Source organism: Cygnus atratus, chromosome 3 (genome assembly GCF_013377495.2).
Source record: "Cygnus atratus isolate AKBS03 ecotype Queensland, Australia chromosome 3, CAtr_DNAZoo_HiC_assembly, whole genome shotgun sequence".
NCBI lineage: Eukaryota > Metazoa > Chordata > Aves > Anseriformes > Anatidae > Cygnus > Cygnus atratus.
In genome coordinates, this window is record NC_066364.1 from 114546543 (window position 1) to 114573754 (window position 27212).

Consider the following 27212-nt stretch of genomic DNA (forward strand, 5'->3'; position numbering starts at 1 on the left):
ACACTAGTACCAAAACCTCAGTTTAAGACCAAATCTTAAACAGGGCACCACCAAGTGTGCCATATTCTAAACAAACTTCCTGAGGCTTTTATTTTAAAATGCCAACTCATTTACTTTGTTCACCAGATCTGATTCCATGACAACCAGGAACTAGTTGCCAACCCCAGCAAATTTCATGCCCAATTAATGCTCAATACAACTAATGTTTGTGCATCTTGGTGATGATACATGAAATATTAAAACACCTTGCTGCATAAAATAATCTGGTTTGAAGAACTTTGAAAGCATTCAGGTGCTAGAGATGACCTGTTCTATTGCCAAAAGTGACTCAGGACAGATCACAACTTGTTTCTCAAGAGATTCCTTCACATGTTTGTATTCAGCTATGTCTGCTTATGTTTGAGAACAAGAGCAGTTAGTACTCCTTTGCATTCCTATTGATCCTTTTGGGCCAAGATGGATGAAAGAGAATGAATCAGGCTAATTCTTGAGGGCCATTAACAGAAATATTTATTGTGTTCCATTCAGCTGTACCAAGTTGTTTTCTCACTTAATCTTCATTACCTGTGATGAGCTATGAGAAACAAATAATCCCATCTGACTCTATAAGATGATTTTGTAGAGTGAACAGTGTATAGTGAGAAAAAAATACTTATTCATTTCTAAATGAGCACATTCAATATGGGTATTTTTGACAATAAACACACCATTTCCATAATCACTATTCAGAGTAAAACCACACAATGAAAACATTCCTAATTGTGGGGAAATCTCAACAGAATCCGATGAATTCTAAATACCTTTAATTACTTAAATCTGCAACTCTGCCAAGGGATTTGTGGAGGGAAAAAAGAAAGCAGAGGAGTTCTTGTGGAGTGTGCCAGAAAACAGTCATTCCCGTTGGTGTGGCTCTAGTAAACCTTTGGTAAACTTCTCCCAGAGTCACGTAGGTTGCTACTATTAGCAGTGGGCATACAGCTACACAAAGAGGTCACTAAGTAAAATAAAGCTATATTGGATTTGTGCAGCCTTTTTGGTAATACATGAAATTTATTTGCAAATAGACCAAGACCACTACCAATAGCAGAAGTTATTTTCTAAAGGGTAAGAATAAATAGACCTGCAAAACCAAAAATGAGTATTAAGTACTCTGTGACTTTCTGAACCACATCAGAGCTGATGGAGAGGCCCCTGATTTTTGTTTACCTTTCTTAGCATCAGTCCCAGATCCAAAGCCTGCCGTGGTACTTGGTCGAAGCTCAGAGCTACTCTGAGGAGTCACATTTGCTTTGGCATTATTGGCTTTTCCTCTTCTATCATTCTTTGACGTGTCATTTGGTACATCAGCTATATCACTCTGGAAGAAACATGAACATTGTAACAAATTAATTGCTGTCTTACCTGCAGTACAAGAGTTGGGGTACAGGAGATTTCTGAACTTGTTTGCTTTATACATAATTAGGAACGTTGCAACATATTTTCAAATAACACTATACTCAATAAAGTATTTGTAACCTATTTTAAACGGCTATGAACTAAAATATGGCTCTTTCCTCACTTCTCAAAACTTTCACTTCTATAGGATGTGTTATCATGGCCTGTGGAAAGTTAAACAGTGAACAGGATTTCAGTGCGTGTTAGCACAGGCCAGTGTTATTCAGAGCAGGCCAAAGAGGCTTACATTTGCAGATGAGAAATGGTAAGGTAATATGCATCCATGGGAAAAGGTCCAGTTTACTTAAAAACAAATAACAAACAAAACACAAAAAAGCAGCAATCCAAAAATCAAAGAACTAAACTCACAGACAACTGACCAACTGACGGTGATCTTTTCACAACCTACATTTTACATCCTCTATTATAAAAAAAACTTTCATAATATGAACATAAATGGGCTGTTTGTCATTAAGTTCTACTTACGGTTTCAATGCCCATAGCTCTCATTTGGTCTGCTCTTTTTTCTGTTATAGACAAAAATTTCTTTGGATCCGACAAAGCATCCACAATATCTGTAAAAAAAAAAATAATCAACTTTTTATCACCTTCAGAGGCAGTTAGAAATTCATCTTTTATAAGACCTTCATTCTACTACTGTTATATCAGCCATGGCTTGCAACAACACCCCAGATTTCTACAGTGAATTTGCCTGGACTGAAAGCACTCATCACCAGAGCACCTGAACACATCAGGAACATGAATCAGTTTATGAAGTGCCAAGGGAGTGACATTAATCCAGGTGGTTTATTTTGGAGAGCAGAGCATAGTTACTTTAAGTTCCTCACGGCTGATGTCACTAGAATTTGACACCAGAATGGGATGTCCTGAGTGACACAGTACTAACAACTTCGCCCCTTGGTTATTTGAGGGGGTGCTGACTGACGTGGGATTGCAGGGAATTGTAGAAGATGCTCCGTTATATCTCCTAGTTCAAGCACAAAGCTAAACAGCAATTTCATTTGGGTTGTTTAAAGTGATCAGATAAATCCAGTCTCACTCGCCTTTGTGATGCTTCACACTTGCAACATGGAAGGCTGTGAAATGGCTTTTCTGTGAACCGTTAATGACCAATATTTGAATCTGGCCCATGCCACAGTACTGCTAGTGGTATTGTAGCTCTACTCAGTAACGGACACTATCAGGCTCTTCTGCTAAAGCAGTTAGTATTAAAGACAAGCTCCAGGAAAAAGTAATGATCTCCCTTGTTTCCTCGTATTCAGTAACCCTTTTCCACTCTCTGCTCCCCAGTAGACAGTGAGGATCTGAGGTTGGTTCCTCCAGGATTTCACGCCAGAGTGAAGGCTGTACTAGGTGCTGGCATCGTTTCTTCCAACCTGCTGTGTGAATGAGTCTACAGAGTACAGCGCTGTGATCATTTTGGCCATTGGCACACCAACTACCTGAACCACAACCTTAGCTCTTCCCAATAAAATTGGACACCGCCACTGAAGTCAGTGCACAACTGGCATGACACCAGAATTTGGGCCAGGAGTAGGGGCAAATATGTTATGTGTTCAGCCCACCAGCCCCTGCTGGAGTGTGACAGAAATATATAAAGCTAAAATTAAGAATTGCACTGTGTAAGTTTAACCATATAGATTAAAGAATGCTTTTTCCATATACAGTGATAAAGCTGTAAGCATAGGTCCACGGGAAGACAAAGAAACACAAATCTTTACCTGCATACTGAATAATCTTTTTTCCATGACTAATTTCAAAACAGTCAAAGAATTCACAAATGACAAAGGAGGCCCTCCGCAGCAAGAAATGATTTTACAAATTACACTGGTTCACTATCTACAATACGAACACATTCAGAGACCACAGCAGCGATCTGTTTTGATGATCCTTCTGACACTTTAACTTCAGTATTATGGACAAAAGGGTCACTGGTCTCAGTTAATAAGCCTCCCTTGTCAGAGCAGTAACTTAGGAAAGGAAGTTTAACTGCTGCAGCCCGACTCATCATTCATTACAAAATGTTGTCATTTAATTAACTCAGGCTTTTTGTCATGACCATTAGGGAGACCAAGGAAGGTGACTCACTTGCAAGGAATCTTTTTTTTTCTTTGCAGAATGCTGCTGAGCCCTATTTTCAGCTGCTTACAAGTAAAAGATAAATGTTTTTGTACCCTTACATTTTAAATGGACTCACTAGCATAATAGACAATTATTTCTGCAGTGACAGTTCTGACACTCACAGTTTTCATTATTTGAATGTTGTCCATGTTCCATGTCATATTTTTGGCTATTTTCCAAATTAGCTTACAGCAATGTGAGACAGAGAAGCCAGCCCACTGACTATGTCTGTAATAAACATCCAACCCATCAAAAGCTTCAGGAGGAAGTTTCTATCTTGTTCCAATGGGGGGCTGCACTATATAATCTCTTTTTCAACCTAAGTTGTCTGTGAACTCCTTTGAAGTCACTGGATGCATTTCTCAAGCAAAATAGCACAGACTGGGCTGCCATTCCCACAAAAGTTGTATTAAATAGGCAGCATTAATCTTGACGGCTCCCTTTATTTTCCCAAATAGGTTGCTTCCAGTAACTGGTGACCCAACTATGTCTTCAGAAACTGTACTTTATATACACAAAAACAAAGAATTTATTTTCAGCCATACCCATGGCCTTAGGACCATACCAATGGTAGCGTAGAACTGAGTGCTTCCCTCTTGCCTAACTTAGTAACCATGTATTTTTGTCCTTGGCACTTACTCTTCAATGAAAACCCAGGACTACCCTGCTAACACGATGCGTCATTTGAAAATAGAAGCTGATTATCATCAGCTTCAAGGTAAAAATGACTAACATGTTTGGGAGAATGAGACCTTTGTGCATTGTATTACTAACCATATGAGCACTACACCAATGGCTCAGCATTTCTACAAGTGGGATGTGACTCATCACTGCTTTTCACACTGTCATTTGTCCTCTGTTTACGTTTCTCTTTCCTCAGTGAGGTAAAGTTGGGGTAGGGAATAGCATTCTATAAAAGAATCCCTATTAAATATAGAAGGGGGAAAATCATGGGAAGAGTACATTACAGAGGACTCTAACCACTAACCTAAGCAGCCATGATTAGTGATGTACAAATTTCTACTACAGAAGCTTCTCTTTGGAGAATGCTCCTTCATCTGCATTAATTTGCACCAGTGTTTTGTTTTATTTGGACAGAGTAGCTGATGCAGATAAACCACACACACAAATAAGTAAACTGTACAAAAAATAAAATTATGCATCTTTTAAGAACTATAATAGATTAATGATGAGTTATTATTCAGTACAAGTTTTTAAATCCTACTCATACAAGTTAAAAAATCAAAAGAAAGCAGGCAGCTATTGAATCAAGTTATACCTTCCTACAGGTTTGCTAAAACAATCATGGAGATCCTAATGATAGCTCATAAAACAATAAGAGGTGCACTGCAGATGATAGGTACTTAAAAACACATGCCAGGAGAATATTAATGATTCCACATGAGCGTCAAAAGTTATTTCACAGTTGTTCATCAGCTTGCTCTATATCGATGAGAAAAATAGATGAGGCACATCAAAGCTATCTGGGGAAGGGAGAGAAGAATAAGTGAACTCATTTAGTTCATATTAATATGGAGCCTGTTTTTCCCAACACTACAGCAAGACATGACATCCAGTTTTCTCACTCTAGCAGCACTTCATTGTAATTATAATTATACTTAGGGGTTGTAATATTTTTCTAAGTCCTCAAGTCTGCCAGATAAACCACCTGTAGTAATTGTGACAATGCAGTAGATCAACCAGTACTGAGCTGCACACAATTTGCAAATTCTAAACCAAATTGTTCAAATTCTATATGAAAAGCAATTCTTTCATTTACGAATTTGCATAATGTGCTTAAAAAACAATAATACTTTCTTACTATACAACCAGCACACTCAGCCACTTGAACCATACTAAAGTCCTCTAAGTTTAAATTCTACTCTTAAAAAAAGGGTGGTATCATTCAGAAAAATGTCAATCCCAAATCAGAAGCATGTCCCTAGTTTAGGAAATATTTTAGCTGAGTCATCTACTGGCAACTTTTCTGTCCTTAAGTTCAGAAAAAAATTAAAGCACATGCTTAAATGTGTTCCTTAGATTCATGATCCAATTACAGCCTTGAGGATCTCAAGCTTAAGCAGAAGCTTACATTTGTCTTCAGAGTCCCTGAAGTTAAATACTGTTGATGAAATATGCTGCATAAAGGCATGGCAGAGCTCCAAGACCTGTGGCAAAACTCCAGCTGACTTGCAACAGTCAGGGTTTCACATGTGACCTATATAAATGCTTCTGTAAATATTTCTTCCATGGAATTATTGTTATTGAGGTCTAGGCCTGTTTATTTTTTAAAGTCTGGATAAATACCAGCAAACAGTCTTTTAGATACATTATCTAATGTACTAGGTAAATCTTCTCTTTCTCCAATTTGTACTACGGAAAAGCCACCAAGAATTCTTTGCATAGATACCAAATTTGATATTGTTTTTGCAAAAAGCAAAATATTTTTTTTATTAACAATGTCTCACCAATCAACTTCAAGTTGAGCTTCATTTTGCTGCAGAATCAGAGCACAAACATTTAATATAATTTCTAGTTTACAGTTTTAAGTAGTTTACATATTGTCTAATACACAAGTGAATTTCATCTGCAGTGAAGAACACAATTCCCAGAGGTACACCCTGAGCGTGAACTTACACATTACACAGATTTAAGTGGTGTAATGATTATTCTCAGCTGCTTGCTCGTATCCAGACATGGCAATTTGCCACTGCTCAGTATAAATGATGATAGCCCTGCCAAACTGATCATGGAAATGGCTCAGATTAAAAACAACTTCCCTGAAAATCCAAATATAATTACAACATGCTAAAAACATATAAACTTGGGAAAGAAAAACGCAGAATGTTTTCAGACACTAAGTTCTTTCACTGTCCATTTTTAACAACAATACACCAATATTCTCAGGACTACCAAAGTGGCTTTGTTTGATAGAGTACATGTCTAGACCTATAGGACAAACACTATAGCTTAAACACATTTCACCCTTGCAAACCTATATATCAGAAAAAAATAAAAATAAAGCCTTCCTAGTATTAACAAACAGAAAACAAACTCTAGCATTAGTTTATGTCCCATAATTTTTTGTAATTTAACAGGACACATTTCGTTACCATTAACACCGATTTACTTGGTCTGAAACCTGGTTTCTAAACTGAAGACATGAGGTTTCCACGGCATCTTTCCAGCAGAAACCTCATCTTTCCAGTATTGCATGTCTACTCCTGGCTGGTATACTGACACCACAGTACTTCAGCACTTCCACAACAACACAAGATTTACAGTACACGGAGGTACAGGTTTATCTCACCTCCAAAACCATCAGGCACATATGTTTTAAGCACAATGTTGCAGAAAACCGTTGGAAGAGAGAGTGGTTTGTTGCCTTCATTCCGAAGTGAAATGTGTCTGTAACCTGCTTGCAGACCATCCAGAGGCAGGATCCTCTGACCAATCAACTTATTATTGTCATCATACACTGCTATTCTCAGGACAGCCAGATCAGGAAGAATAACCTGGAAAGCCATAAAATGAAGAAATTTAATGACTAATACAGTAGCACCCTCCCCACCTCCCATGTTTGAAGCAATCTGCTCATTCACTTTGTATGCTAGAAACAGACTCATCACTGAAAGATAACATCAGTCCTTGCAAATCACATACTTTCAGATTCCCTTTCCTAGATTTTTTTTTCACCATAAATAATAGGTAATTTCAGAATTATCCATTCTTACACTTACACTAGCTAAATATTTTGCGTATTTATTTTACGTTACTGGTGACATCAATAACAGGCAGGTAAATACTATTTGGGAAATGGCAGATACCATGGCAACTGAAGAGTAGATAACACTGAATCAGGAGGAATTGTGACCCGAAGACTGGATTTGGGATGTATCCAAAAGGGCAATTAAGAATGGAAGGAATGCAAGCACAAGCTAATGGGGATGTATGCTGAACTTTGGGTTCTGCAGAGTGGAGAAGCAGACAGAGGACAAGACAGGGTGAAAGACCTGCTGAAATGGTGCGCTGCCAGCCAAAGTGGGTAGTCACAACATGAAAGGTATGCATGGTGGGCAGGAATGCTGCCAGCTATCTGCATCTGTCAGCTCTCACCTTGAGTGACCAAAAGAATAGCAAAAAATTCCCTTCCTTCCCAAGAACAAAGATGCTGCCTCTGTGTGGAGCAGCAAGGAGGAGACAGACTAACCAAGATGTGCAGCCTCTGTGTCAGTCTGCCTTGACTGTATGCTGGGAAAGGTTTTCCCAATCTTTCCCTACCCAGTTCTATTCACTGATGCTTATGGTACAAAAGACCTAAGTAAATTGCATCTACCATCAGCCTTGGACTTTCCCCCTAACACTTTAACTTTAGGTTTTAGAAGCCACAAAATAAAGTATGCTTTTGGTTTCTGAACCCACCTGAGCTATTCATAGATGTCCTGCTCTATTGCTCAGGATGAGTGATAACTACTCACTCACAGCACAGGTTACCACCAGGACTGACCCACATTTCCCCTTACACAACAGAGTGACAACACAGAACTTGATTAGAATGACTGAAGCTTTATTTTAATTAAAAACAACAAAACATGACAGAAGAACAATCGAACATGTTACCTGAGAACAACTGTGTAGGATTGAACATCAGCTTAAGGAGAACATTGTAACCCAAATAGGTCAGGTAAGATCTCTCCTCTACAGGCCACAGATGAGTACATCTTTCGTTACTTGATGGGCTCAGAGACTGACTAGGGAGCAGGAGTGGGGACTGAGAGGGTTATAGTTCCCTCTCTATTCATTTGTTCTAGGGTATCCTCGAAGGCATTCCCACCCTCATGACATTTTAGCACTGTGCACCTCACATTTTCATTTCCTTCAATCAGAAGAACTGTTCCTGCTGTGCTTACGCTATTCATCTGCCTTGGTCAACAAAACATATATGTTTTGATTACAGTGCTGAGCTTGATACAATAATGACCTGGGATGAAGAAAAATAATCTCTTGGCTTACAGTATGAGTTACTTGAGAGAATGTATGACCATGTAATTGTTTATTGCAGAGTAGAGCAGAAAGTCCAAGGAATATTAGCATCAGCCATCATATTCATGTCATGATATACAAGTTCCCTGCTTTTACAATGAAGCTGAGTGCACCCTGTACTTTATGGGCCTTTTGATTTGACAAATTGGAAAGCAGCAGATGCTGGCCATATGGCTAGCAAGCCATGGGCAGCATGGTTGCCTGTCATGTGCTTAAGCACTTTCCCTGGGCCTTCTCATACACAGGGTAAAGCGCTTGAATTCACATTCATTTCAGAAAATATCTGAGTCCAGAAGAGTCTCTTGCATTAATTACATTTCTATTAAAAATAGTTATACTGTTTAGAAAGCAGATGATGTGTGTCGTATACCCAAGAGTAAAGTGGTATCACCACGCGGCAAAGTCTGTCACTTTGGAATAAAAGAGCAACAATTCTGCATGACAACAAAACAGGTGTAAGCAAAACAGACACTCTCAAAGACAGCACTGCTAACACATGTAGTCTGGATGAAACTCCAGCTGACAAAAAATATATATGTGTGTGTCATATATATAAAGACTGAGAGATAAAAACTGAACATGGGCAATAACAACTGATCTCTCTTTTTAAATCCCCCATACTAAGAAAAAAAGGTTTGTTTTTCTTTTGTTATTGAGGAAAAAAAAAGGTACATAATGCACATGGAGGAGGGAGCTGGCAACACATCTGAGGAACACAGCACCCTTCCAACTTTTCCATGTAACAACATTGACCTTAGCTTTGGATGCAGCATCTCACCTGCCCTCTGGGCTGAAGGAACAGTGCAAGATAGCAGCCACTGCCAGGGCAGGGAAGAAGAAATCTCCAAGGAATGATGGTGTCCACCAGCGGGGGCTCATTCTGAGCAGACTGCATACCTTGAACACAGGCATGGCCACGATGGAGGTGGCTACCTCCGAGTGGGAAGAGGAAGCAAAGGGGAGGGAAAAGCCAAACAGAAACAAAAAATCATGTGACAGCTACAGAGGTTATCCATTAGAAAAGCAAAACAACACAAAATTAAAAAAAAAAATCTCTTGAAAGCTTCTTTCAGCTTTAGATTGTTTACTGTAGTAAACAGAAACCCTACAAACCCTTTTTCATGGGAGCAGCACTTATTCATGTGAGCAGTCAGACTGAAGCAGGGAAAGGTAGCTCAAGTGAGCAAGGATGCTCATGTGCAAAAGGGCTGGCAACGACAAACCGTACTTTCCAAATATCCTACCTTTCGAAATACAAATGATTCTTCATTGTAAACAGGGTTCAGACCATTGTTCATCACCATGCGTGTTCGAAATTCTTTACGTATTGTGTCCGTGGGTAAACCATACATATCCACTTCTACATACGTACCAATTTTTTTGTCTGATAAAAACTGACCAGATATTACCTGCAACATAATAACAGAAGAGTTAGGAAAAGCAGTACAGAGAATATCAACAATACAATGTACACAGCACAACATGAATACTGGAAATATGGATAATTTTTTATTTAGTGAAGGCACTCTGACAAAAGCTTTATACAGAACAGATATGTTTTTAATCATATGAAAATGGTATAATTACTGCTAAAATTGCACTTACTTGGAAAAATTATGATAAGACCTTGAATATAACCTTAATTTTCATTTTAGTTCTCTGATATGAACTTACAGAGTAAACTCTATAAATGTGAAATGTGACAAAAAATTACTTCAGTCACTATGTTATGGTATTAAAAGTTATAAACAAGTTATAACACAAGAGCCCAATTAGCTGCTGTCTACAGAGGCATTCAAAATTTTAACAAAATATGCTGAATGAAACAAGCACATTGGGCACTACTATTTTGCAACTGCTCTCAAAACATGCTTTAAACTTTTCTGTTCAGAATCTATTATGTGTCTCATCTACAAAGATGTAAAAGGAACCTGTTGCTCTTCTTTCTCTTTGGTGCAGGTTTTATAGAAATCACATGTCAATCTAATTCCATATTCTTTGTCTGGGAAATGCATGATGCTTAAAAAGCAAGCAAACAAACAAACAAAACACCAAGCATGACTCCTCTGTATTGCTATGTATATAAAGATTTGCTGTGATTTTACTTCAAGTCAAGATTAATCTAGTCACAGCAGGTGATTACTCCAGGGCAAATTTATATTCCACCAAGATGATCTATTACTTAAAAATACAGCTAATGTTTTCATTACTAAGATCAAGGAGGGAAGAAAATCATTGAAACGCAATTTTGCAGATCTAAGCTCATTTGAGACATTCTTTTCTTTTCATGATCTAACATTCTTCCAGGGAACACTCTGGATAACAAACCTGAAAAATGTTGTGGCTGTGGGGCACCAGCACTGGCTTTGGTCTACTCTTACAGTTTTTTTATTTTTAAATAACAGTATGCATCTACAAGGGGAGTCCTGCTCTTTGTCAGGGCTTCTAGCTATCACTGCAGTACAAATAAAATTCAGAATCAAAAGACTATGCAGCAGAAGATGGACTCCTTATATAACCCTGATCCATCTCTTTCTCTCTCTTCTGTGCACTCTTCCTGCTGTTTACATCCACCGAGCGTGTTTTCTATTTAATAAGATAGTACATTCTCCTCTGTAAGGACTGTATCTTCCCATGTATCAAATGTGTACAGCATTCTTCAGCAAAGCCCCAACTCAGAGTAGGCACCAAACAGTAATCATTGCAAACTAAACCTTTTATATTTTTCCTCCACAATTCTTGAATGAATTGGTTGACATTATTATTCCATTCTTACGGGTTCAGGGAAGAAGCATGGAATTATACACAAGTTTTAGTCACTCAAGAAAAACAAGTGACAAAATAAGTGATCTAAGAACCATCTCTAGTGTTTTGTAGCACTATGTTCTCACCGCCAGATCCCACTTCCTCCTTGGAGAGATTGTACTGCCTTTAAATTTTGTTTTAATTTTTAAGTTTTTATTCTTCTGGAGGTGCAAATGAAACTTAATTCTCTACAATGCACAATGAATCCTCGTTCAGAGAGACTTTGAGATCTCTATGCTACACACAGAAAGAGACAACTGAAAGCCAAACTTTTGTTAAGCTGCACATAGGGTATTTGAGCAAAGAGAGCCAAGTGTCAAGTCAGAAAACAGGATTTACAAACAATTACCAAAATGCGATGCCTAGCCATGTTTTGGAACCACAACAGAAGATTTATGGACTTTGCTAGTCATAGATGAGTCTAAAGTAATGACCTCAATCACAGGAGCCACTTTTCTCTACTTATTTTGAAAATATCCTGTCCACATATGCCCATATTCCTCCTTGCCCTGTGGTGAGGAGTGAAGTTTGTACAGTTTCATATTATCCACAGAAATGAACTCCACTCATTTACTCGTTTCTGATGTAAATCAAGAAGAGCATGAGGGGGCTTAACATTCAGTGATAACGTGTAATAACAAATCATTTCTAATTATATCACGTTCAATTCAGATCAAGTAAACACAGATGTCTTAACTTGCAATCAAAAAACAACAACAGCTAACAAAAAAAAAAGAAAAAGAATCTGAGGACATACAGACAACCCAAACAGTTTTTGCAACTATCCTATTTCTATTCACATTTAAATGTGATTTTGGATGTCCTGAGATGACAGAAGTCTGTAGCAGTTTTACCTGTACAGAACATGTTGCAGCAATTACACCATCTACAGGAGTTTCAGAGAAAGGGTCAAACGTTCGATCTGGTCGCCGCATGAAATCTGGTTTAAGTAGATAGCTTATTTCAAGAAAAAGAAGAAGAAAGTTATTCTTTTGTGGAAACTGAACTTGTATTAACTACATAATAAGTGGAAATGGATGTTCTAGCTTTAAACAATGAACTCTCCTACAGCACTGTGAAATACAGACTCATTCTAGCTGCAAGTGTGAGGAAATAACACTGCGTACCTAGAATAGAGATAAATGTTAATCTTAATTTTGAATTACCAGCTACTGAGGGATTAAATCAATCCTGGATTTCAAGAGGAAACTAAATGTAATGTAATAAAGGACAGTTCAAAAAAATTTAGTAACACATTTTAAAAATACAGTGAGTTATCATATAATAAAAAATAGATGCTCTCATTTACTTTATTTCTTTAATGCTTTTGAAAAATACAGAGAAAAATGCAGAAAAATACAGTTGAAAAAAATTATTATTATTTTTTTTTTAAATGAAGCACTTCCAGAGAGTCAAGACTCATACAATAAATTTCAGCTTGAAGCTAATTTTTTCATCTCGGTTATAAAACCTTGGGGAAAACAGCTGATATTAGTACTGACAGATTGTTAATTATAGTAGCACGAAAGGTACTACCATAATAACACTTACAATACATCCCTGAGGACTATACACTGGATCAACATATCAATGAAGCTAATACGTGCACTGGTGAATCAAAAGCCAAGGATTCTGCCATCAGAATAAAACAGTAGCTGATCCACAAAAATGCTACGCTATATGACAGGAATTTTGTTCCACTGGTGGAAGAAAATGTGTAACTGGAGTCATCTTGCTAATTCTGTAGCCCTGACAGACAGCAGTTGCTAGGTTTTTTTTTTTGTTGTTTTTTGTTTTTTTTAATCCACATTATAGCCTCTCTAGCAAATCACTGGTACACAATGTTATAAAGTCCTACACAGGATTCAGGAATAACTTAAAAAATGCTAGAAAAACTCTGAAAGACAGACTCTCAATGCATTTTCTCCTATTTTTCATAACATGGTTTCTGTTTAGGAAAGTAATATTGCTTACTATTCTCCCATTAAAAATGTGTGTAATTTCATAATATTTTACTGATTTAAAGTAGACTATGGGCAGAAGGGAACTATCTGAAACATGCTAAGCCTAGACTTCAGGCCTGCTGAAATAAAAAATGTTCATGCTCTCATTTCACCAGCATGAAAACTGTAAATCAGAGAAAAAAAAGGATAACAGACTGAAGGAAATGTAATTTCTAATTTTCATTGCCCTGAGTGTTTTCTCTCTGTGATGAAACAGCACCACATTTACAAAATATTACCACTATATTACTATTACCACTATATTACTGTAATACCAGAAGACTCACACAAGATCCAAGAAATTTAGTGGATAATGAAGCCTGTCTCAGAGAATTTGCCAGAAGTACATAGTTGCTCTTCTACTAGGCTAATGAATCAAATAAAAAAGGAACCATATTCTGGCATAAAGAATTTTGTTTTCTTCTGTTTTTGTTATTTTGCCTGACATGACCAGAGATTGCACTTTTGAGAAACCCAACAGCGTCTATCGGAAGAGTTCACATTTGAAAAGAAGGCATGGAGAGGCGAAGTACTATGCTGACCATTCTGCAGAAGAAGAATTTTTACCAAGCTCCATCTACTCAGATTTTCCTTCTGAATAAGACTTCTGTGAGTAAAAGAGATGTTTCTTCTCCAGGATGAGTTTGCAGACTTTAATGTGTTTCTGGACTGTCATTTCCTACAATTCCTCAAACTTTTTCCCTTCTCTTGATATTAAAGATCAATCTATCCTATTAAGGTATAAACTCAGCATCCAAAAAAATCTATCAACATCGCTTTAGAACCCCTTTTCATGCAAAAATAATGAGCAAGAACCTAGAGATGAAACACCGTTTTCTGTGAAATCTGCTATCCACACAAAGTACAGGCTAAAAACCAAACCCAACCAACAACAAACCTCAATTTATTCCAGGGAAATTTGGCTTTTCTGTGAACTTGCAATGAATCTTCATTCTGAGTCATATTTTTGAAAAAAAAATTGAAAACAGAAGCTGAAGATGGATTTAAGTACCCGTGAATGGTATTCCTGATCATCTTCATAATTTGTACACAAAGCTTCTTCTATCTCATCTTTAAAAACTGGGCATCATTAAAAAGCATACTCATTTCCCTGAATTCTGTTAATTTCTACTCCTCACTTAGCATCCCATTTTTCTTTTTTAACATATAATTAATAGTGACAGAATTTTATTAAAGCCACAGTAAAGAATTCTGATACACAGTGACAACAGTTTAAATCACATCACTCACCCGCATGATCCATTATATTCAAATTTTCCTTGATTCAACTGCATTGCTAAATCTGTCAAAAGAGAAGAATATTACTCTTTCTTCCTGAATAATGCAGATCATGAACAATCCTTTTTAGAGAAGAAAATAAGACTGCGTGTCCAGAATAATCAGTTTAAATGAAAATTAAATTTAATGCATATAAAATACAGACCTACAAACCAAAAGGAAGCAATATGAAAACTTCAGGTTTCTTCACATTTATAACAGCTTTATCAACCAAGCTGAAGCACAAGCTGTGCTTAGAAAACAGCTTCTCCCTGAATTCAAACATAGCCAGTGGTTGTGTTAAGTACCTGGGATAGGATTTTAGTCATCTAATTTTTGGCATTTAGAGTACAGATTTCTCTATTCATGCTAGTGATCTAGAATCACTTTAAATAACAGACACTTTTAACAGTGAAATTAATTTTGTTCTAAGATAGACATCTAAAGCAAACATTCTGGAATTGTGTATTTCTCTACAGTGACCATACAGAACCACCTCTGATGAAGATGCCTGTATCCTGATGTCTTAAAGAAGGCGAGATGAATATTGCACTTTTTCTAAGGGTTTAATTGAATAACGTGCCACAAAAAGAAATCACAGATATCACAGCAGCATTGCTTAGTTTCAACTTTTAAGGCACCTGAGTTTTATTCGGTGCATTATTATGGCATTTGTCTATAAAGACAGAAGAGTAAACTGAAACCCTCTCCCAAACTTCATGATATGTTTTCCTGCAGTCTTCAAATTACACTGGAATACAACATCCTTGTTTAGCAATAACGAAGGTCTTCTTTTGCTCATAGACACTACTTATTAAAGGGAACAAAATTTCTTCTATATATTCTCTGTTACACAAAATACAAGATTCTCATATGCTCATATGAGGTATTATTTATTCTACTGGACAGCCTTAGCTTCTATTTCCTCAACTGTTCTTCAGCTTGCCAGCACTGTTGGAACATGGAAGACTAACAGAGGAAAGTTGTTCATTCCCAATTACAAAATTAACACTCTTACTCTGCAATACAAAGGGGCTGAGAACAATGTGCAATGGCAGAGGCAGTACTGGGAGAAGGGTGAAGCTTGCATATGTGCTCTGATCTCCAAACCATGTTCAGTGACTGGCTTACGAGCAGTGTACTCCAGTACAGCTTTCTCTTGCCTCCTCAGTTAGAAAGCAGTCATGGCAAGGGTGCAAAGCTTTGCAGGACAGAGCTTGTGATCATTAGAAGTTTCTACAGTACCAAAATCACCACTGAAGGAAAAGAAAAGCAAAAAAATACAGAACATTGGTCCTATCACAGATAGAAGATGAAAATGGAAAAACTGCTCTGTTACATATATAGCTGAAGACTTTCCTGTATTAATTAGGAAAGGAAACAAAACAAACACCCTGTTAGTTATACTCACACCTTGATTGAACAGAACAATAGATCTCCTCTCAGTATTTGCTGTGGAGAGGCATTTACATTCCTGGGTATTGTTCTCCAAGATGTGATCTCAGACCTCATTCTTTGATGCTAAACACATGACTCTCTAACACTTCACATCAGTTGGTCTAGAAATGCACTTGGCACAGTCACTACTTTTTACCATCTTAATTTGTATACTCACTTCATCTTTACTTTGGAGACGTGCACAAAACTGTGCCAAAGCAGTGTTTTGTGAAAACAGGGATTCCCCTGCAATTAATATTTTTATTAATAAAACATTATAATTTGAGAAGTTATAGTACTCTATTATTTTTCCATGAAAGGAGGCTAAATTTTCCTTCAAAGTAGAGCTTTTTCATTACTCCTTATCTTACGCTTCCATAATTCCCCCCCACCACATTATTTAGCCATATGTCCGTTTCCTCAAAAAATGCCAGAAGCAAATCCATGGCATCTGTTTGAGAGTTACTGCCCAAATCATTCTTTAGGATCGAGGTTCATTGGTCGTTGCTGCCTACCTGGGGTCTGATAGTTCAGTGAGACCATCTGGCAGCCAGCGTTCCAGAAAATTTGAGGCATGTAATTACTTGAATCCACTCGGCCTCCCTTTGGGTATATCCGACTCATTTGTCGTTTATTATAACTGTATAATTCATCAAGGAAAATGAAATAACATCATAGAAATGTATGGTCACGTCCTGGTAACTTCAGTATTTCTTACATTAATCTTACTATTTCTTATCTTATAAAGCTACTTTCTTTGTTCCACTATAGACGTGGAACACTGCAAACCCAGAAATGTTCATTTGTTGTTTATCTGTAGCATTAATAGAGAGGAGGACCTAGTAATAGCCAGGAAGACTTGAAAGGATACTTCACAAACTCAATGGCATGGGTCTTCAAATACCCTAGTCCAACTGATTCATTGAAAGAAGACATGTTATGATGAATATTACGTTCTAGAAAGAAGAGACAAGATATTTTAAAGCACTTTTGTAATGTCATATTCAAAATAATACACTATGGCTAACAGAAGGATATAGCAAATTTAGGTCTGCTTCCCCATTATCTGTCACTCATTGAATCAAATTATACTGCAGAGAAATTAAGCAACAATTCTGACTTGCCACTTTCTTTCACTTTCTGGGAAATTAACGAAACTTTAATTTTTTCATTACAAGAAAATTGCTCTTTAGAGCCTATGTTGTGTTGCTAGATAAGACAAAAAACATGATAAATGGTCTAATGGTGCAATATGAAAACTTCAGCTAACTGCTGACCACTGTGACAACCACTCTCACCTTACTTTACAGAAAGATGAACTAAAAAAAAGTAATTTATTTGAAAGGGTCTATAGAATATAATCAACCTCAACAGCTTCATATTCTCCCGGTAATTTAGTGACTCCTTGTGGATGATCAATAGAATAGCATGCTAACTTTATATTCAGGGAGACAGATGACAGTCATTAAAATAAATCTTCCACCATTTCTAAATTCATGAAATATAGAGATTAAAAGAACTACCTAGAATAAGCAGACAAATACTTTTATTTCATTCAACCTTTTATGTTACCTTCTGCTACATCGAAACCTTGAAATTTTACAGGCTGAGCATAGTTGACCATTGTTGATAAATATGGATGTATATTTGTTGTGGCACCTACATATTTGTAAGATGCCATCCACGCTTGTTCATCTTCAACAGTTACTAAACCCTGAAAACACATTAAAAAGAATAATCACTATTTGTGTATGCAAATACTGTTAGACTTTCAAATGTGACACAAAATTATACCCGAATCTGCAGAAAGTTAAAGAAAATGCATATTTATATCAGAAAAGAGGAAATTTCATGTCACAAATTATGATTTATTTTCTTGCTGATATATGCACCAAACATTCTCAATATTATAGGATGCATGTGAGAGGACCAATGATTAAAAAAAAAAGATCCTAAGCAGTGGGTAAATATTTCATGATGTTAGTAGGGTAATTTTGGGGATAAAAGAGAAATGTTACAATGGACTGAACAATGCTGGGAGATCATGCTCATTGTCATATAAATTCCTAAGAACTGCAATTTAGTACACACTTTCTGATAACAATTGTGGCAGTAGTGCACACTGTATACTGAGTACAACTTTCTCAGCATCAAAACACAAATTGATTCAATTGCTAATTGTTACTAATAAAAGCAAACCAAAAAATAGGATTTACAGCTTTCATTGGAGAGATGGATGTCACAAGACCAACAAGAGACACAGTACCAAGCTCATATCTCTGGCCACTTACAAGAATAAATATGTGAATCCATCATTTACATGAGGATACACTATATTTTAATAGAACTGCAAGTTTTCTGCAAGTATCTCACATCATAGAAAACCACAATATGAAGCACTTCTCATGTGGATCTACCTGCCAACTTTTGCGGATCTGTCTACCTGTCAATCTTCCTTCCACTTTTTCCTTTCCCTAAATTAGTTTGAAACATATTCTTTTCACTGGGGAGAAGAAAAAAATCTCTGTAAATCCATGCAAATTCTGCAAGGTTTACAGTTCACAGCATTTTCCCACAAACTTGTTTGCTTGTTCTCCTACCAGTGAACCAACAACCAAAAAATCTAGCATCCTGTAGGCTGACTATGAACTTCAGCAAGGAAGTACTAAGTATCTTCAAAATTTCTTAAAGTACAGCTTTTTATTTTCAGAATGCAATCTGTGCTTGTCAGGAAGTTCTCCTCCATTATTGTATCAGCAAATAGTGAATAACAGTGAATAACTGCAAAGTTCTTTCTTAGGCAGTAAGAGTCATCATACTTCACAGCATTAAAACATGGAAGAAGACGACAGTCCACAGTACCTAAACTACTGCAACTCACTTATTCAGGAAATGGAAGATAAAAGTAAATGTGAATCTACTTATCAGTATTATGGGCATGTACCTGCACCTGCTATATAGTTCTGACATGTTTCAAAAAATGAATTTCAAGAAAAAGTATATGCCCTGATATGCTAAGATTAGTCACAAGTACTGCGTGGAATATACAAGTTACCAGAATGAGTCCAGGTACACATGGTTTTATTCACAGTTTAGACTGAATTAAACTTCCAGAGGCCCATGAAGTCAAACTGATGCCTATTTCAATGTTGCTCACCAGGGCTCAAAACAACTGCTTTTCAGGAATCCAGATGTTGAGGGTTCACAGATTTGTTTCCTGAATATGCCAAATGATACACGCTTTTATTAGTAGAATATAGGCTTTTTTGTTAGCAGGTCAATATTTTGTAATATAGTTTAGATCAAATTAAGGCCAAATTCCTTCAAAGGAACTAGTCCTTTTCAGGTTCATCATCATTGGAAGGCCAATATTCAGGAAGATCTAAAAACCCGGCTTCTTCAATGTGCCTTCTGCTGACTGCTCAGAATTGCTAATCATATTTTACTATCTTGATCCAAAAACATCTAAGTACTGAATCACGGTGAAAAGGAATTCAAAACTGTATGCATTAGTGCTGAACAATAGCACCCTGCAGGGTATAGCTGTATGACTAAATTACTGACACACCATCTCTATGATCATTTTCTAAGAAAATCTACTGGCCACTAATTTTATCTTGGTTACCTGCAGACTTGCAATTTTTAAAAATGAACAGCCTATGCTTTTTGCAGTGTTCACAGCTAATAATTTTGAACTTTAAAATTATGAACTAGGGAGGTGAAGTAGGGATGGGATGTTTCTTAAAGCCTACAGAGACAAAGTAAAGGTTACGACAGGACATGACACTTTTGGGGGAGAGAGAGAGAACAAAGGGAGAGTTGATCTTTCTAGGTTATTTGTACCTCCCCACCATCAAGAAAAGAATCAGAACCCACTTAGAAAACAAAATAGACGGAAACAAAGTGTGGTTAGAACAGGAGCAATTTTAATGACAGAAGAGAAGGATGGAGAAGAGTGGAAGGAGGTGGAAAGAGTCTTACAGAAGGGATTCTTGGGAGAAGAAATGCAGAAGTCCCAAGGGAGAGCAAAAGGAGGAAAAAGAGAGAGGAAAACAAAGTGCAGTCAAGGTAAGGGAAAAGATTAAAAAATAAAACAAAACACAACCAAACAAAAAAATGGGAAAGATGCATCTCAACACCATTCAAAGAACTGCTGTTTCCCAGTGCATGACATTTGAGACTGAGATCAGACACTTCTAAGCAGGCACAAGTCATGCACTCCTGTCTGTCCCCATGTCTTCTGAGACCTAACACCAGTATACAACTAGAGGAGGAAAGGAGGCAGAGTCACTTTCAGAAATATACTGTAGGAGTAGTGAAACTGCACATAAAATTGGTAAACCACTAAGAATGCATGTAATATGTATTTTATATATAAAGCAATAAAACAAACTATGTAACAGCCTACATGTCACCTTTTTATTGTTTTCCTGCTCAGAATCTTCAACAGCCTAAGGGGAAAAAATATATATGCATTACCCAAGGAAAATGCAATAGGAGACACTCACAGTAAGGAAAAAAAAAAAAAAACAACTCAAAAAGTTAATGCATTTAGCAAAAAGTACACCCTTTTCCACTTTGTTGCATGGCTCATCTGTCCCATATGAAAAATTTGAAGTTTCTTTCAAATTTGGGTACACAAAGTATGAAATTCAGCAGCTGGCTAGCAGTTAGAACAGGAGAGAGGATGCCAGACAGTTAAGCCCAAACGAGCTCTTATCACTAGATGTTGGGGACTGGAAATTTCAGAGAAGAATGAAAGAATGTCACACCAGAGTACACAAAGGATCATCTGGATATGTAGGCTGCCCAGACTCTGAAAACTTAAGGGTTAAGAAAGCTGTAAATGTGCTTTAGATGTCTACATTTGGAAAAGGCCTATCTCAAGATGCTATTTGCAATGGGACAAGTAAGCCTCTCTGCTGTCTGTCTTCAATTATAAACTACCAGTACCAAGTATCTTAGATAAATGTTGACTTGGCACTGAATATACATTCCTAAAGAATAAGGATCAAGTCACTGACCAGCAAAGAAGCAGAGTAGTTAACAAAGGGTATATACTGATGATGAGTGACTAATTTGAAAAACAAAATAAAAATAATAAAAAGAAAAATGCTCAGGTAGTTAAGGACAAGCTGATTTAGCAAGTGAAACCAGCCCTAGAACAGAGGAGTTAAACAGTTCATTGGGAAGATCCACAAAAATACTGAAGAAGCAAAGATGGAGAACTGAAGAGAAACCAAGAAGGTGACAGGTCTGTTGTCTCTGTGATACTGCTGAAGAGAGAGACAGTGCCAACAGCAATGTCTACTACGAAAGATTTTCTGTACCTATACTTCTATCTGTAGTAAGATCCAAAGGTAGCCAGGCAGGCGAGAAGAAGTGGCCAAAACACTTGAGTGACAGAGGAGCATGATCTGATAAAGCACCTTAGTACTCAATTTTTGTTTTGTTTTGTTTCCCTGTAACAAGTAGCAATAATGTCTTCCGTACCAGAGCAGGCTTAGTTTTGAATTCCAATGTTCTGTATCTAATTATTGTCAAGTAATATTCTGTTCCTGAATACTAAATTTCACTAAACCAAGCACCAGTAGAACAAAGGGGACTCTTACGCTATCTGCCACCTGGCTCTCTGGTACTGCCCCACTGCAGTACCACCCCACTGGAGAGTGATCTTCCTATTTTGCCTTTACTGCTGCAGATGAAAGGGACAATCTACCCTAAGAGTTAACAATAAAGAATCCCTGAAACAAAGACATAGGATGCAGCCTTCCAAAAAACTTTACTGAGCAAGAAAGCTAATACTCATCTCATATTAGGGCTCTGAAACTGAGATGCAAAGTAAAATATCAGAGCCAGATGGAAGAAACTGCTTGCTGCCTTTAATTAGTATGTTTGGTCAAATCCTCCAACTTCATGTACACATTTTTTCCTACATACATTTCTGTTTCCTAAATAAGTATTCTGCCCGAACAAGCAGGGGGTATTTTGATCTACAAAATTTTGTTTTCTCATGAAACTAAACATTAAGAATCTGGTGAAGATCTTGTGTTTGACTCTTCTGACTGTGCTGTGATGCTTCCACAAAACACAATGTCTTTTACACCCGCCTCCATGGAAAGCTTTCAAAGAGATATAAGAAAGAAGCAATCCCACCTTTTTGACACTGATGGCAACAGCTTCTTTTTGACCGTAATCATCTACAGTAAGGTCACTTCCAAATTTGTATTCTGGATGAGCTTCTTCTTCCTGGTCAGCTGCACAAAAAAGAAAGAAGGATCAGTGCAAAAACCACAGCAAACTGCTGTTTTAGCGTGAAACATGAAACAAACGATAGTTGAATACACAGGTTTGGTTACAGCATATCTTTATATAGAAATAGAATCCAGGGTATTAGATTTCCAAGGATTTAGTACTAATAAATTACAGATAAGGCCTGAGATTCTTGTGGCTTTGACATGGTTAATAAGGGAGATTTTTAGTGTATTTCTGAAGGAATCATTGATTTAAAAAAAAAAGGCAAAAAAACACCACCAACAAAGAAACAAACAAACAAAAATGCACCAGCAATATAGGTTTGGGGTAATAACAAGAAATGAAGGCAGGGTGCTCTAACTAAAGATGAAAAAGGTTGCCTGCATCCAAACTCCTCATGTGGCTAGTCAGTCTCTCTTCATGTGCCCCTGTTACAGGGGATCCTTCCCGTTTGCTTTGAGGGTGATTTTCTATAAGAACGTGGTGTTCTCAAAGAAGCTAAAAAGGTCCCTTATGAACACAACATCATTAACCACATTACGCAGCTGGACTTAAACAATAATTTTAGAAAATACTTATTTGAGCCTCTTGGAGGTCTAGCACATAATTAATAATAGCATTATTAGAAATAAGCATTCCAATGGAAATCAGCTTGCCAAACAACAGAATCACCTCTGTGCTCTTAGGTGATTTGAAGAAAGAAACTAAGAGGCCTCTCCAAAAAATCACTGTACTTCAGTCTCTTTCGGAACTGCAAGGACAGACACCATGGATCACCAAGAATATCTACCACGTTGAACTCTACTGACTGTAACAGCAGTGGCTTTGTGCTAGGAAAAAATCAAGGAGAGGATCAAGGGATAGGCTAAAGCTGGGACATTTGGCGTCAGATGGGTCACAGACCAGCAGGTACTGAATGATTTAACTCTTCAGAAGGTGGACATAGGTGAGGTAAATCACAACCTAAAAATGTTTTTTTTCTCTGTTGGCCATAAAGACATTCCGCATCATTGGCTCATATCTAGATGTTTAAACTGAAGGCATCTGAAGTTTGGCAAGAAAAATCCTATCTTCGATTTTATCCTTATAAATGATAATGCAATAATCCCATCTGATGTTGACACAAGCATTATAAATAGTAACAAAATCTCTTTTTGAAACAAAGATTACAGGTTCCCAGTCACTCTACCCCCTCCCTCCCTCAACACATATATGTACAGTGAAAATTGACTTTGTTTCTGTTCCAGTATGATTTCTGAACAGTGAGTAAAAGTTAAAAATTATCCCTAGTACTAACTGAGCTCACATTTCTACCACAGCCTACAACAGAGCCAGGAGCTGCTGTAGTATCTATCTGAGATGAGATGGTAAGGCTGGAAGTCTGTATAAATGGTCCTGCATTGAGCCCATACTTTCTGCTCCTGCCACAGGCTGTGACTCTGTGGGTAATGCAGATACTACTTGATGCCAGTCTACTGTTTTACAATAGGCAGTGTTTGAGAGCCCTTCTCTATGAAATCCTCACCACTTTCTATTTCTTCTTCATTATCATCCTCCAGGATATTTACAGGAGCAGCAGTTTCTCCAGCCTCCATCATCTTTTTCAAAGCATCAAGCTGTTCTGTTCATAAGAAAAATAAAAAGTAATCAGTCATGACATCAACAGTTTGTAGCATAATTAAATACATCAGAACAATCATAAATGATTCTCTGATCCTGAGAGCTACTTTTATTTAAGGGGATCTTTAAGATCGAGTTTTCAGTTAGCAATAAAATTTTACAGAGCATGAGCATCATTAGGCACATACTGTTCTTAGATCTGAAAAGTGGTCAGTAAGAGCTGTATCCAAAGCTCACTGAAGTTACAGAAAATATTTCCATAGACTTCAAAGGCCTTTGGAGCGAGCATATTATTTCTTCAAAGAATAAGTAGACAGCTATCTCTTTGGTGGTTGATGTATGCAAATGGAGACAAGGCACTTGAATTTTCAATTGTGTTGCCATGTGCGTTTCAGCTAGACAGTATGAACACAATCATGTATCGCTGAAGTCAGCAGAAGGTCTGCATGCTTATCTTTTACTGGAGAAGGACCAGGGTCTATCACTTCAGCCATACTGGGAACTAAGATAGCAACATTATTACTGAAAGGAGATAAATATCAGAACTAGCAATAACAAGAAGAAGAGCAATTTGAAATTCCATTTCATTTTTTGCTTATCCTGGAAAAACACAGCAATGTAAACATACCAGTGTAGGCAGAATTTACTAGAGATCCTATCTGTGTTATATTTTAGCTTGAACAGCAATCTGATAAAGTCCCAGGGTTACATTTCCAGGTCTGTCTATGCCCTTGCTGAATGCAGATAGCAAGGCCTAAGCTCTGTCAGTCATATGAAACACAAGGGCAAACAAAGTATCATTTACATGTAATTCATATTCTTTAACAGAAATGTATGAGCAATTTGGAAGCCTTAGTAACAAAGTCCATTCAAATTAATCTAGACTTTTGTTTAAGACAAGATTACTTACTTTTTTCTACTTCAGGTTTCAACCTTTTATTCTTTATGAGAATCTTTCTTTTGAGGTCATTAGGAGAAGGTAAGGCTTTACCTGGATCAAGCTGTAAAATAATTTATAGAAAAGGTTTTAATAACACCTATTTGACCTCTCTGTAACTCAACTGGGGATTTTGACTTTAGGACAGTAATGGTAAGGGGCAGTGAACAAGCAGTGCCACCTCAGGCACAACCCTTGGAGGCAGTCTGACTACAGTTGTCTCCTCTGATTCTTCCCTATCTCATGGGAAACCTGTGCTCATCCCCATCTACACTGGTTATAATGTCTCCCATTCTGTCCTGCCTAGCAGTAGGCACAGAAGAGACCGCCAACCATTCATCAGAGGACTTCCTACTTTCCTTCTCTACATGTGGCTCACATGCAGTTTAAGTCAGAGTTTAGCCCTTTTTAATTTCATCTCTAAATAACTCACCTTTTATAGTCCCTTCAAGCTGTAATAATGGAAGTGAGGCTGCCCACATATGCAGAGTAAAAGTGGGCTGGCATTGGTGAATGGAAAACTGCCCAGTCCTTAGCTAAGTGGTGAAGACTATTTTTGCCAGTAGGGCTACAGGGTCACATCTTCAGTATTTGTGAAAGCCAAATGGCAAGTCTGACATACACAGGAAGTACTACTAAAGGTTTTGTTCCAACTCTGGGAGGGAGAAAATATATTACTGGAAAAAAAAAAAATCCTCTGATTTAAGCCTCATCACACCACTGAGGCTAAGAAACAGATTTGGATATGATAAGTAACACACTCTCCACCTTAGGCTTGCTAAGGATATTATAGAGGGAGTCACTACTATAATGGATTGTGGTTCCCAGATAACTATAAATAGTACAGGAGTAGAAAATATTGCCAGGACTAGTAAAAATTCTTAGAAGAAATGCTCAGGTATTCTGATCCTTAAATCCAACTCTGAGCTACATAGAAGCAGCATTGTGGACAAAGAAACAAAAGAACAAAGCACCACAACTTGAAACCCAATAAAAGAAGCAGAGGTGACAATTAACAACCAGGGAAAAAACAACAACAACAAAAAAAAACAGCCCAACTCCACAAGAATGGGTGCAAACCTCCTTCCAAGAAGGTAACGATATCCATAACTACCAGGGCTAGCATAGTCATTGGAGTTTTGGCATGCTGGATGAAGACAAAATACAACTGTTCCTGAGAGTGCCTGAGTTGTAATTCCACTAGATGTCAGTGCCGCAGAGCTCGTTCATCCCCAAGCACCCCCTCGCACAGGGCATAGCTGCATGCCCATTTGGACGAATATTTCCTTAAAACTAAATCTGCTTCAGCCAGTGCTGTCTCTCTCTGAAGTCTGTCCTCCTCAGTCTGTAGAAGTACCAGAAAACAAGCACTCATACACAATTCAGGCTCCTGTGGCCATCTCTGCCACATTTGCTTTGGTAGCAGCTGGGGACTGAATTCACCCACAACAAGGAAGGGGCACAAACTGCAGAAGGCTCAGTAGTGCTACAGAGCACAGGCATCTGAGACTAATTACTGGGCCCTGAGGTAGCAGCATGGTTCTCTTTGGCCAGCTTTATTTTAGGCTTGCCTGAAAGCTGCTGGAGGTTGTCATTTATGAGGAATGTGGCAAGGTGCTACATACAGCAGGCAACATTACAGGTTTAGTTCTCTCAGATGCACCTTTCATGGCAATGACCTGATATTCACCAAGCCTGGTGAGTTGCTGTCCCTGCAACATGCAAGGAAACCCAAGAAAAGCACAGTTCTGAAGATGATAATACCAGGAGGCCCCTGGCAGGAGACGACAAATAAAGCAGAATATTCTTTGACATGGTCTCCCACAGCACTGAAGAGTGCCTGTAGGTTTTGGGTGGCTGCTGGCAGACAGTGAGCACATTGCTCAGGAGAGTAGCAAAGGACTGGGGGAGTAGTTGCAAGCAGTGGATAACAAGCTATTAAAGCCTCAAACACTGTGTTTGTGGAGGAGTGCCTGTTATTACCTCCTGCCACGCAGGAGAGTGAAGTGCATGCAGATTACAGTGCACTTGATAGTCCAAATGAGACTGCAGGGAACTCTGCTTAATTTAATTGTTAATGCAGTAGTGGGGGCCACCTAGACTTCAGGGTCTGATCTAGAGCATAAAGCATGCAAAGTGTAGCTGAAATAGAAGGTTTCCCCAACTGAGACCATGCAATTTAAAATTAATTGTTTTTCAACAGTGACTGGCAAGTTGCAGAGTTATGTATGACCTGGAAATACAATGTATGCGGTGTA

The 27212-nt window shown here is 37.7% G+C and overlaps 1 protein-coding gene across 5 annotated transcripts in view; it reads right to left on the reverse strand.

Annotated features, from left to right (window-relative positions):
• PLCB4 (phospholipase C beta 4) overlaps positions 1–27212 on the reverse strand; it is a 203252-nt gene that overhangs the window by 33095 nt on the left and 142945 nt on the right. For 3 of the 5 annotated variants that reach the window (XM_050709677.1, XM_035552924.2, XM_035552923.2), the window contains 13 exons: positions 24928–25018; positions 23923–24018; positions 22299–22399; positions 20558–20593; positions 17715–17856; positions 17014–17098; positions 16658–16782; positions 14679–14730; positions 12279–12381; positions 9864–10028; positions 6887–7091; positions 1921–2009; positions 1207–1357 (listed from right to left, as the gene is read on the reverse strand). In XM_050709677.1, the coding sequence (XP_050565634.1) occupies positions 1207–1357; positions 1921–2009; positions 6887–7091; positions 9864–10028; positions 12279–12381; positions 14679–14730; positions 16658–16782; positions 17014–17098; positions 17715–17856; positions 20558–20593; positions 22299–22399; positions 23923–24018; positions 24928–25018 (1441 nt within the window). The remainder of the gene's footprint in view (positions 1–1206; positions 1358–1920; positions 2010–6886; positions 7092–9863; positions 10029–12278; positions 12382–14678; positions 14731–16657; positions 16783–17013; positions 17099–17714; positions 17857–20557; positions 20594–22298; positions 22400–23922; positions 24019–24927; positions 25019–27212) is intronic. The other 2 variants (XM_035552931.2, XM_050709679.1) reach the window with 1 other exon arrangement.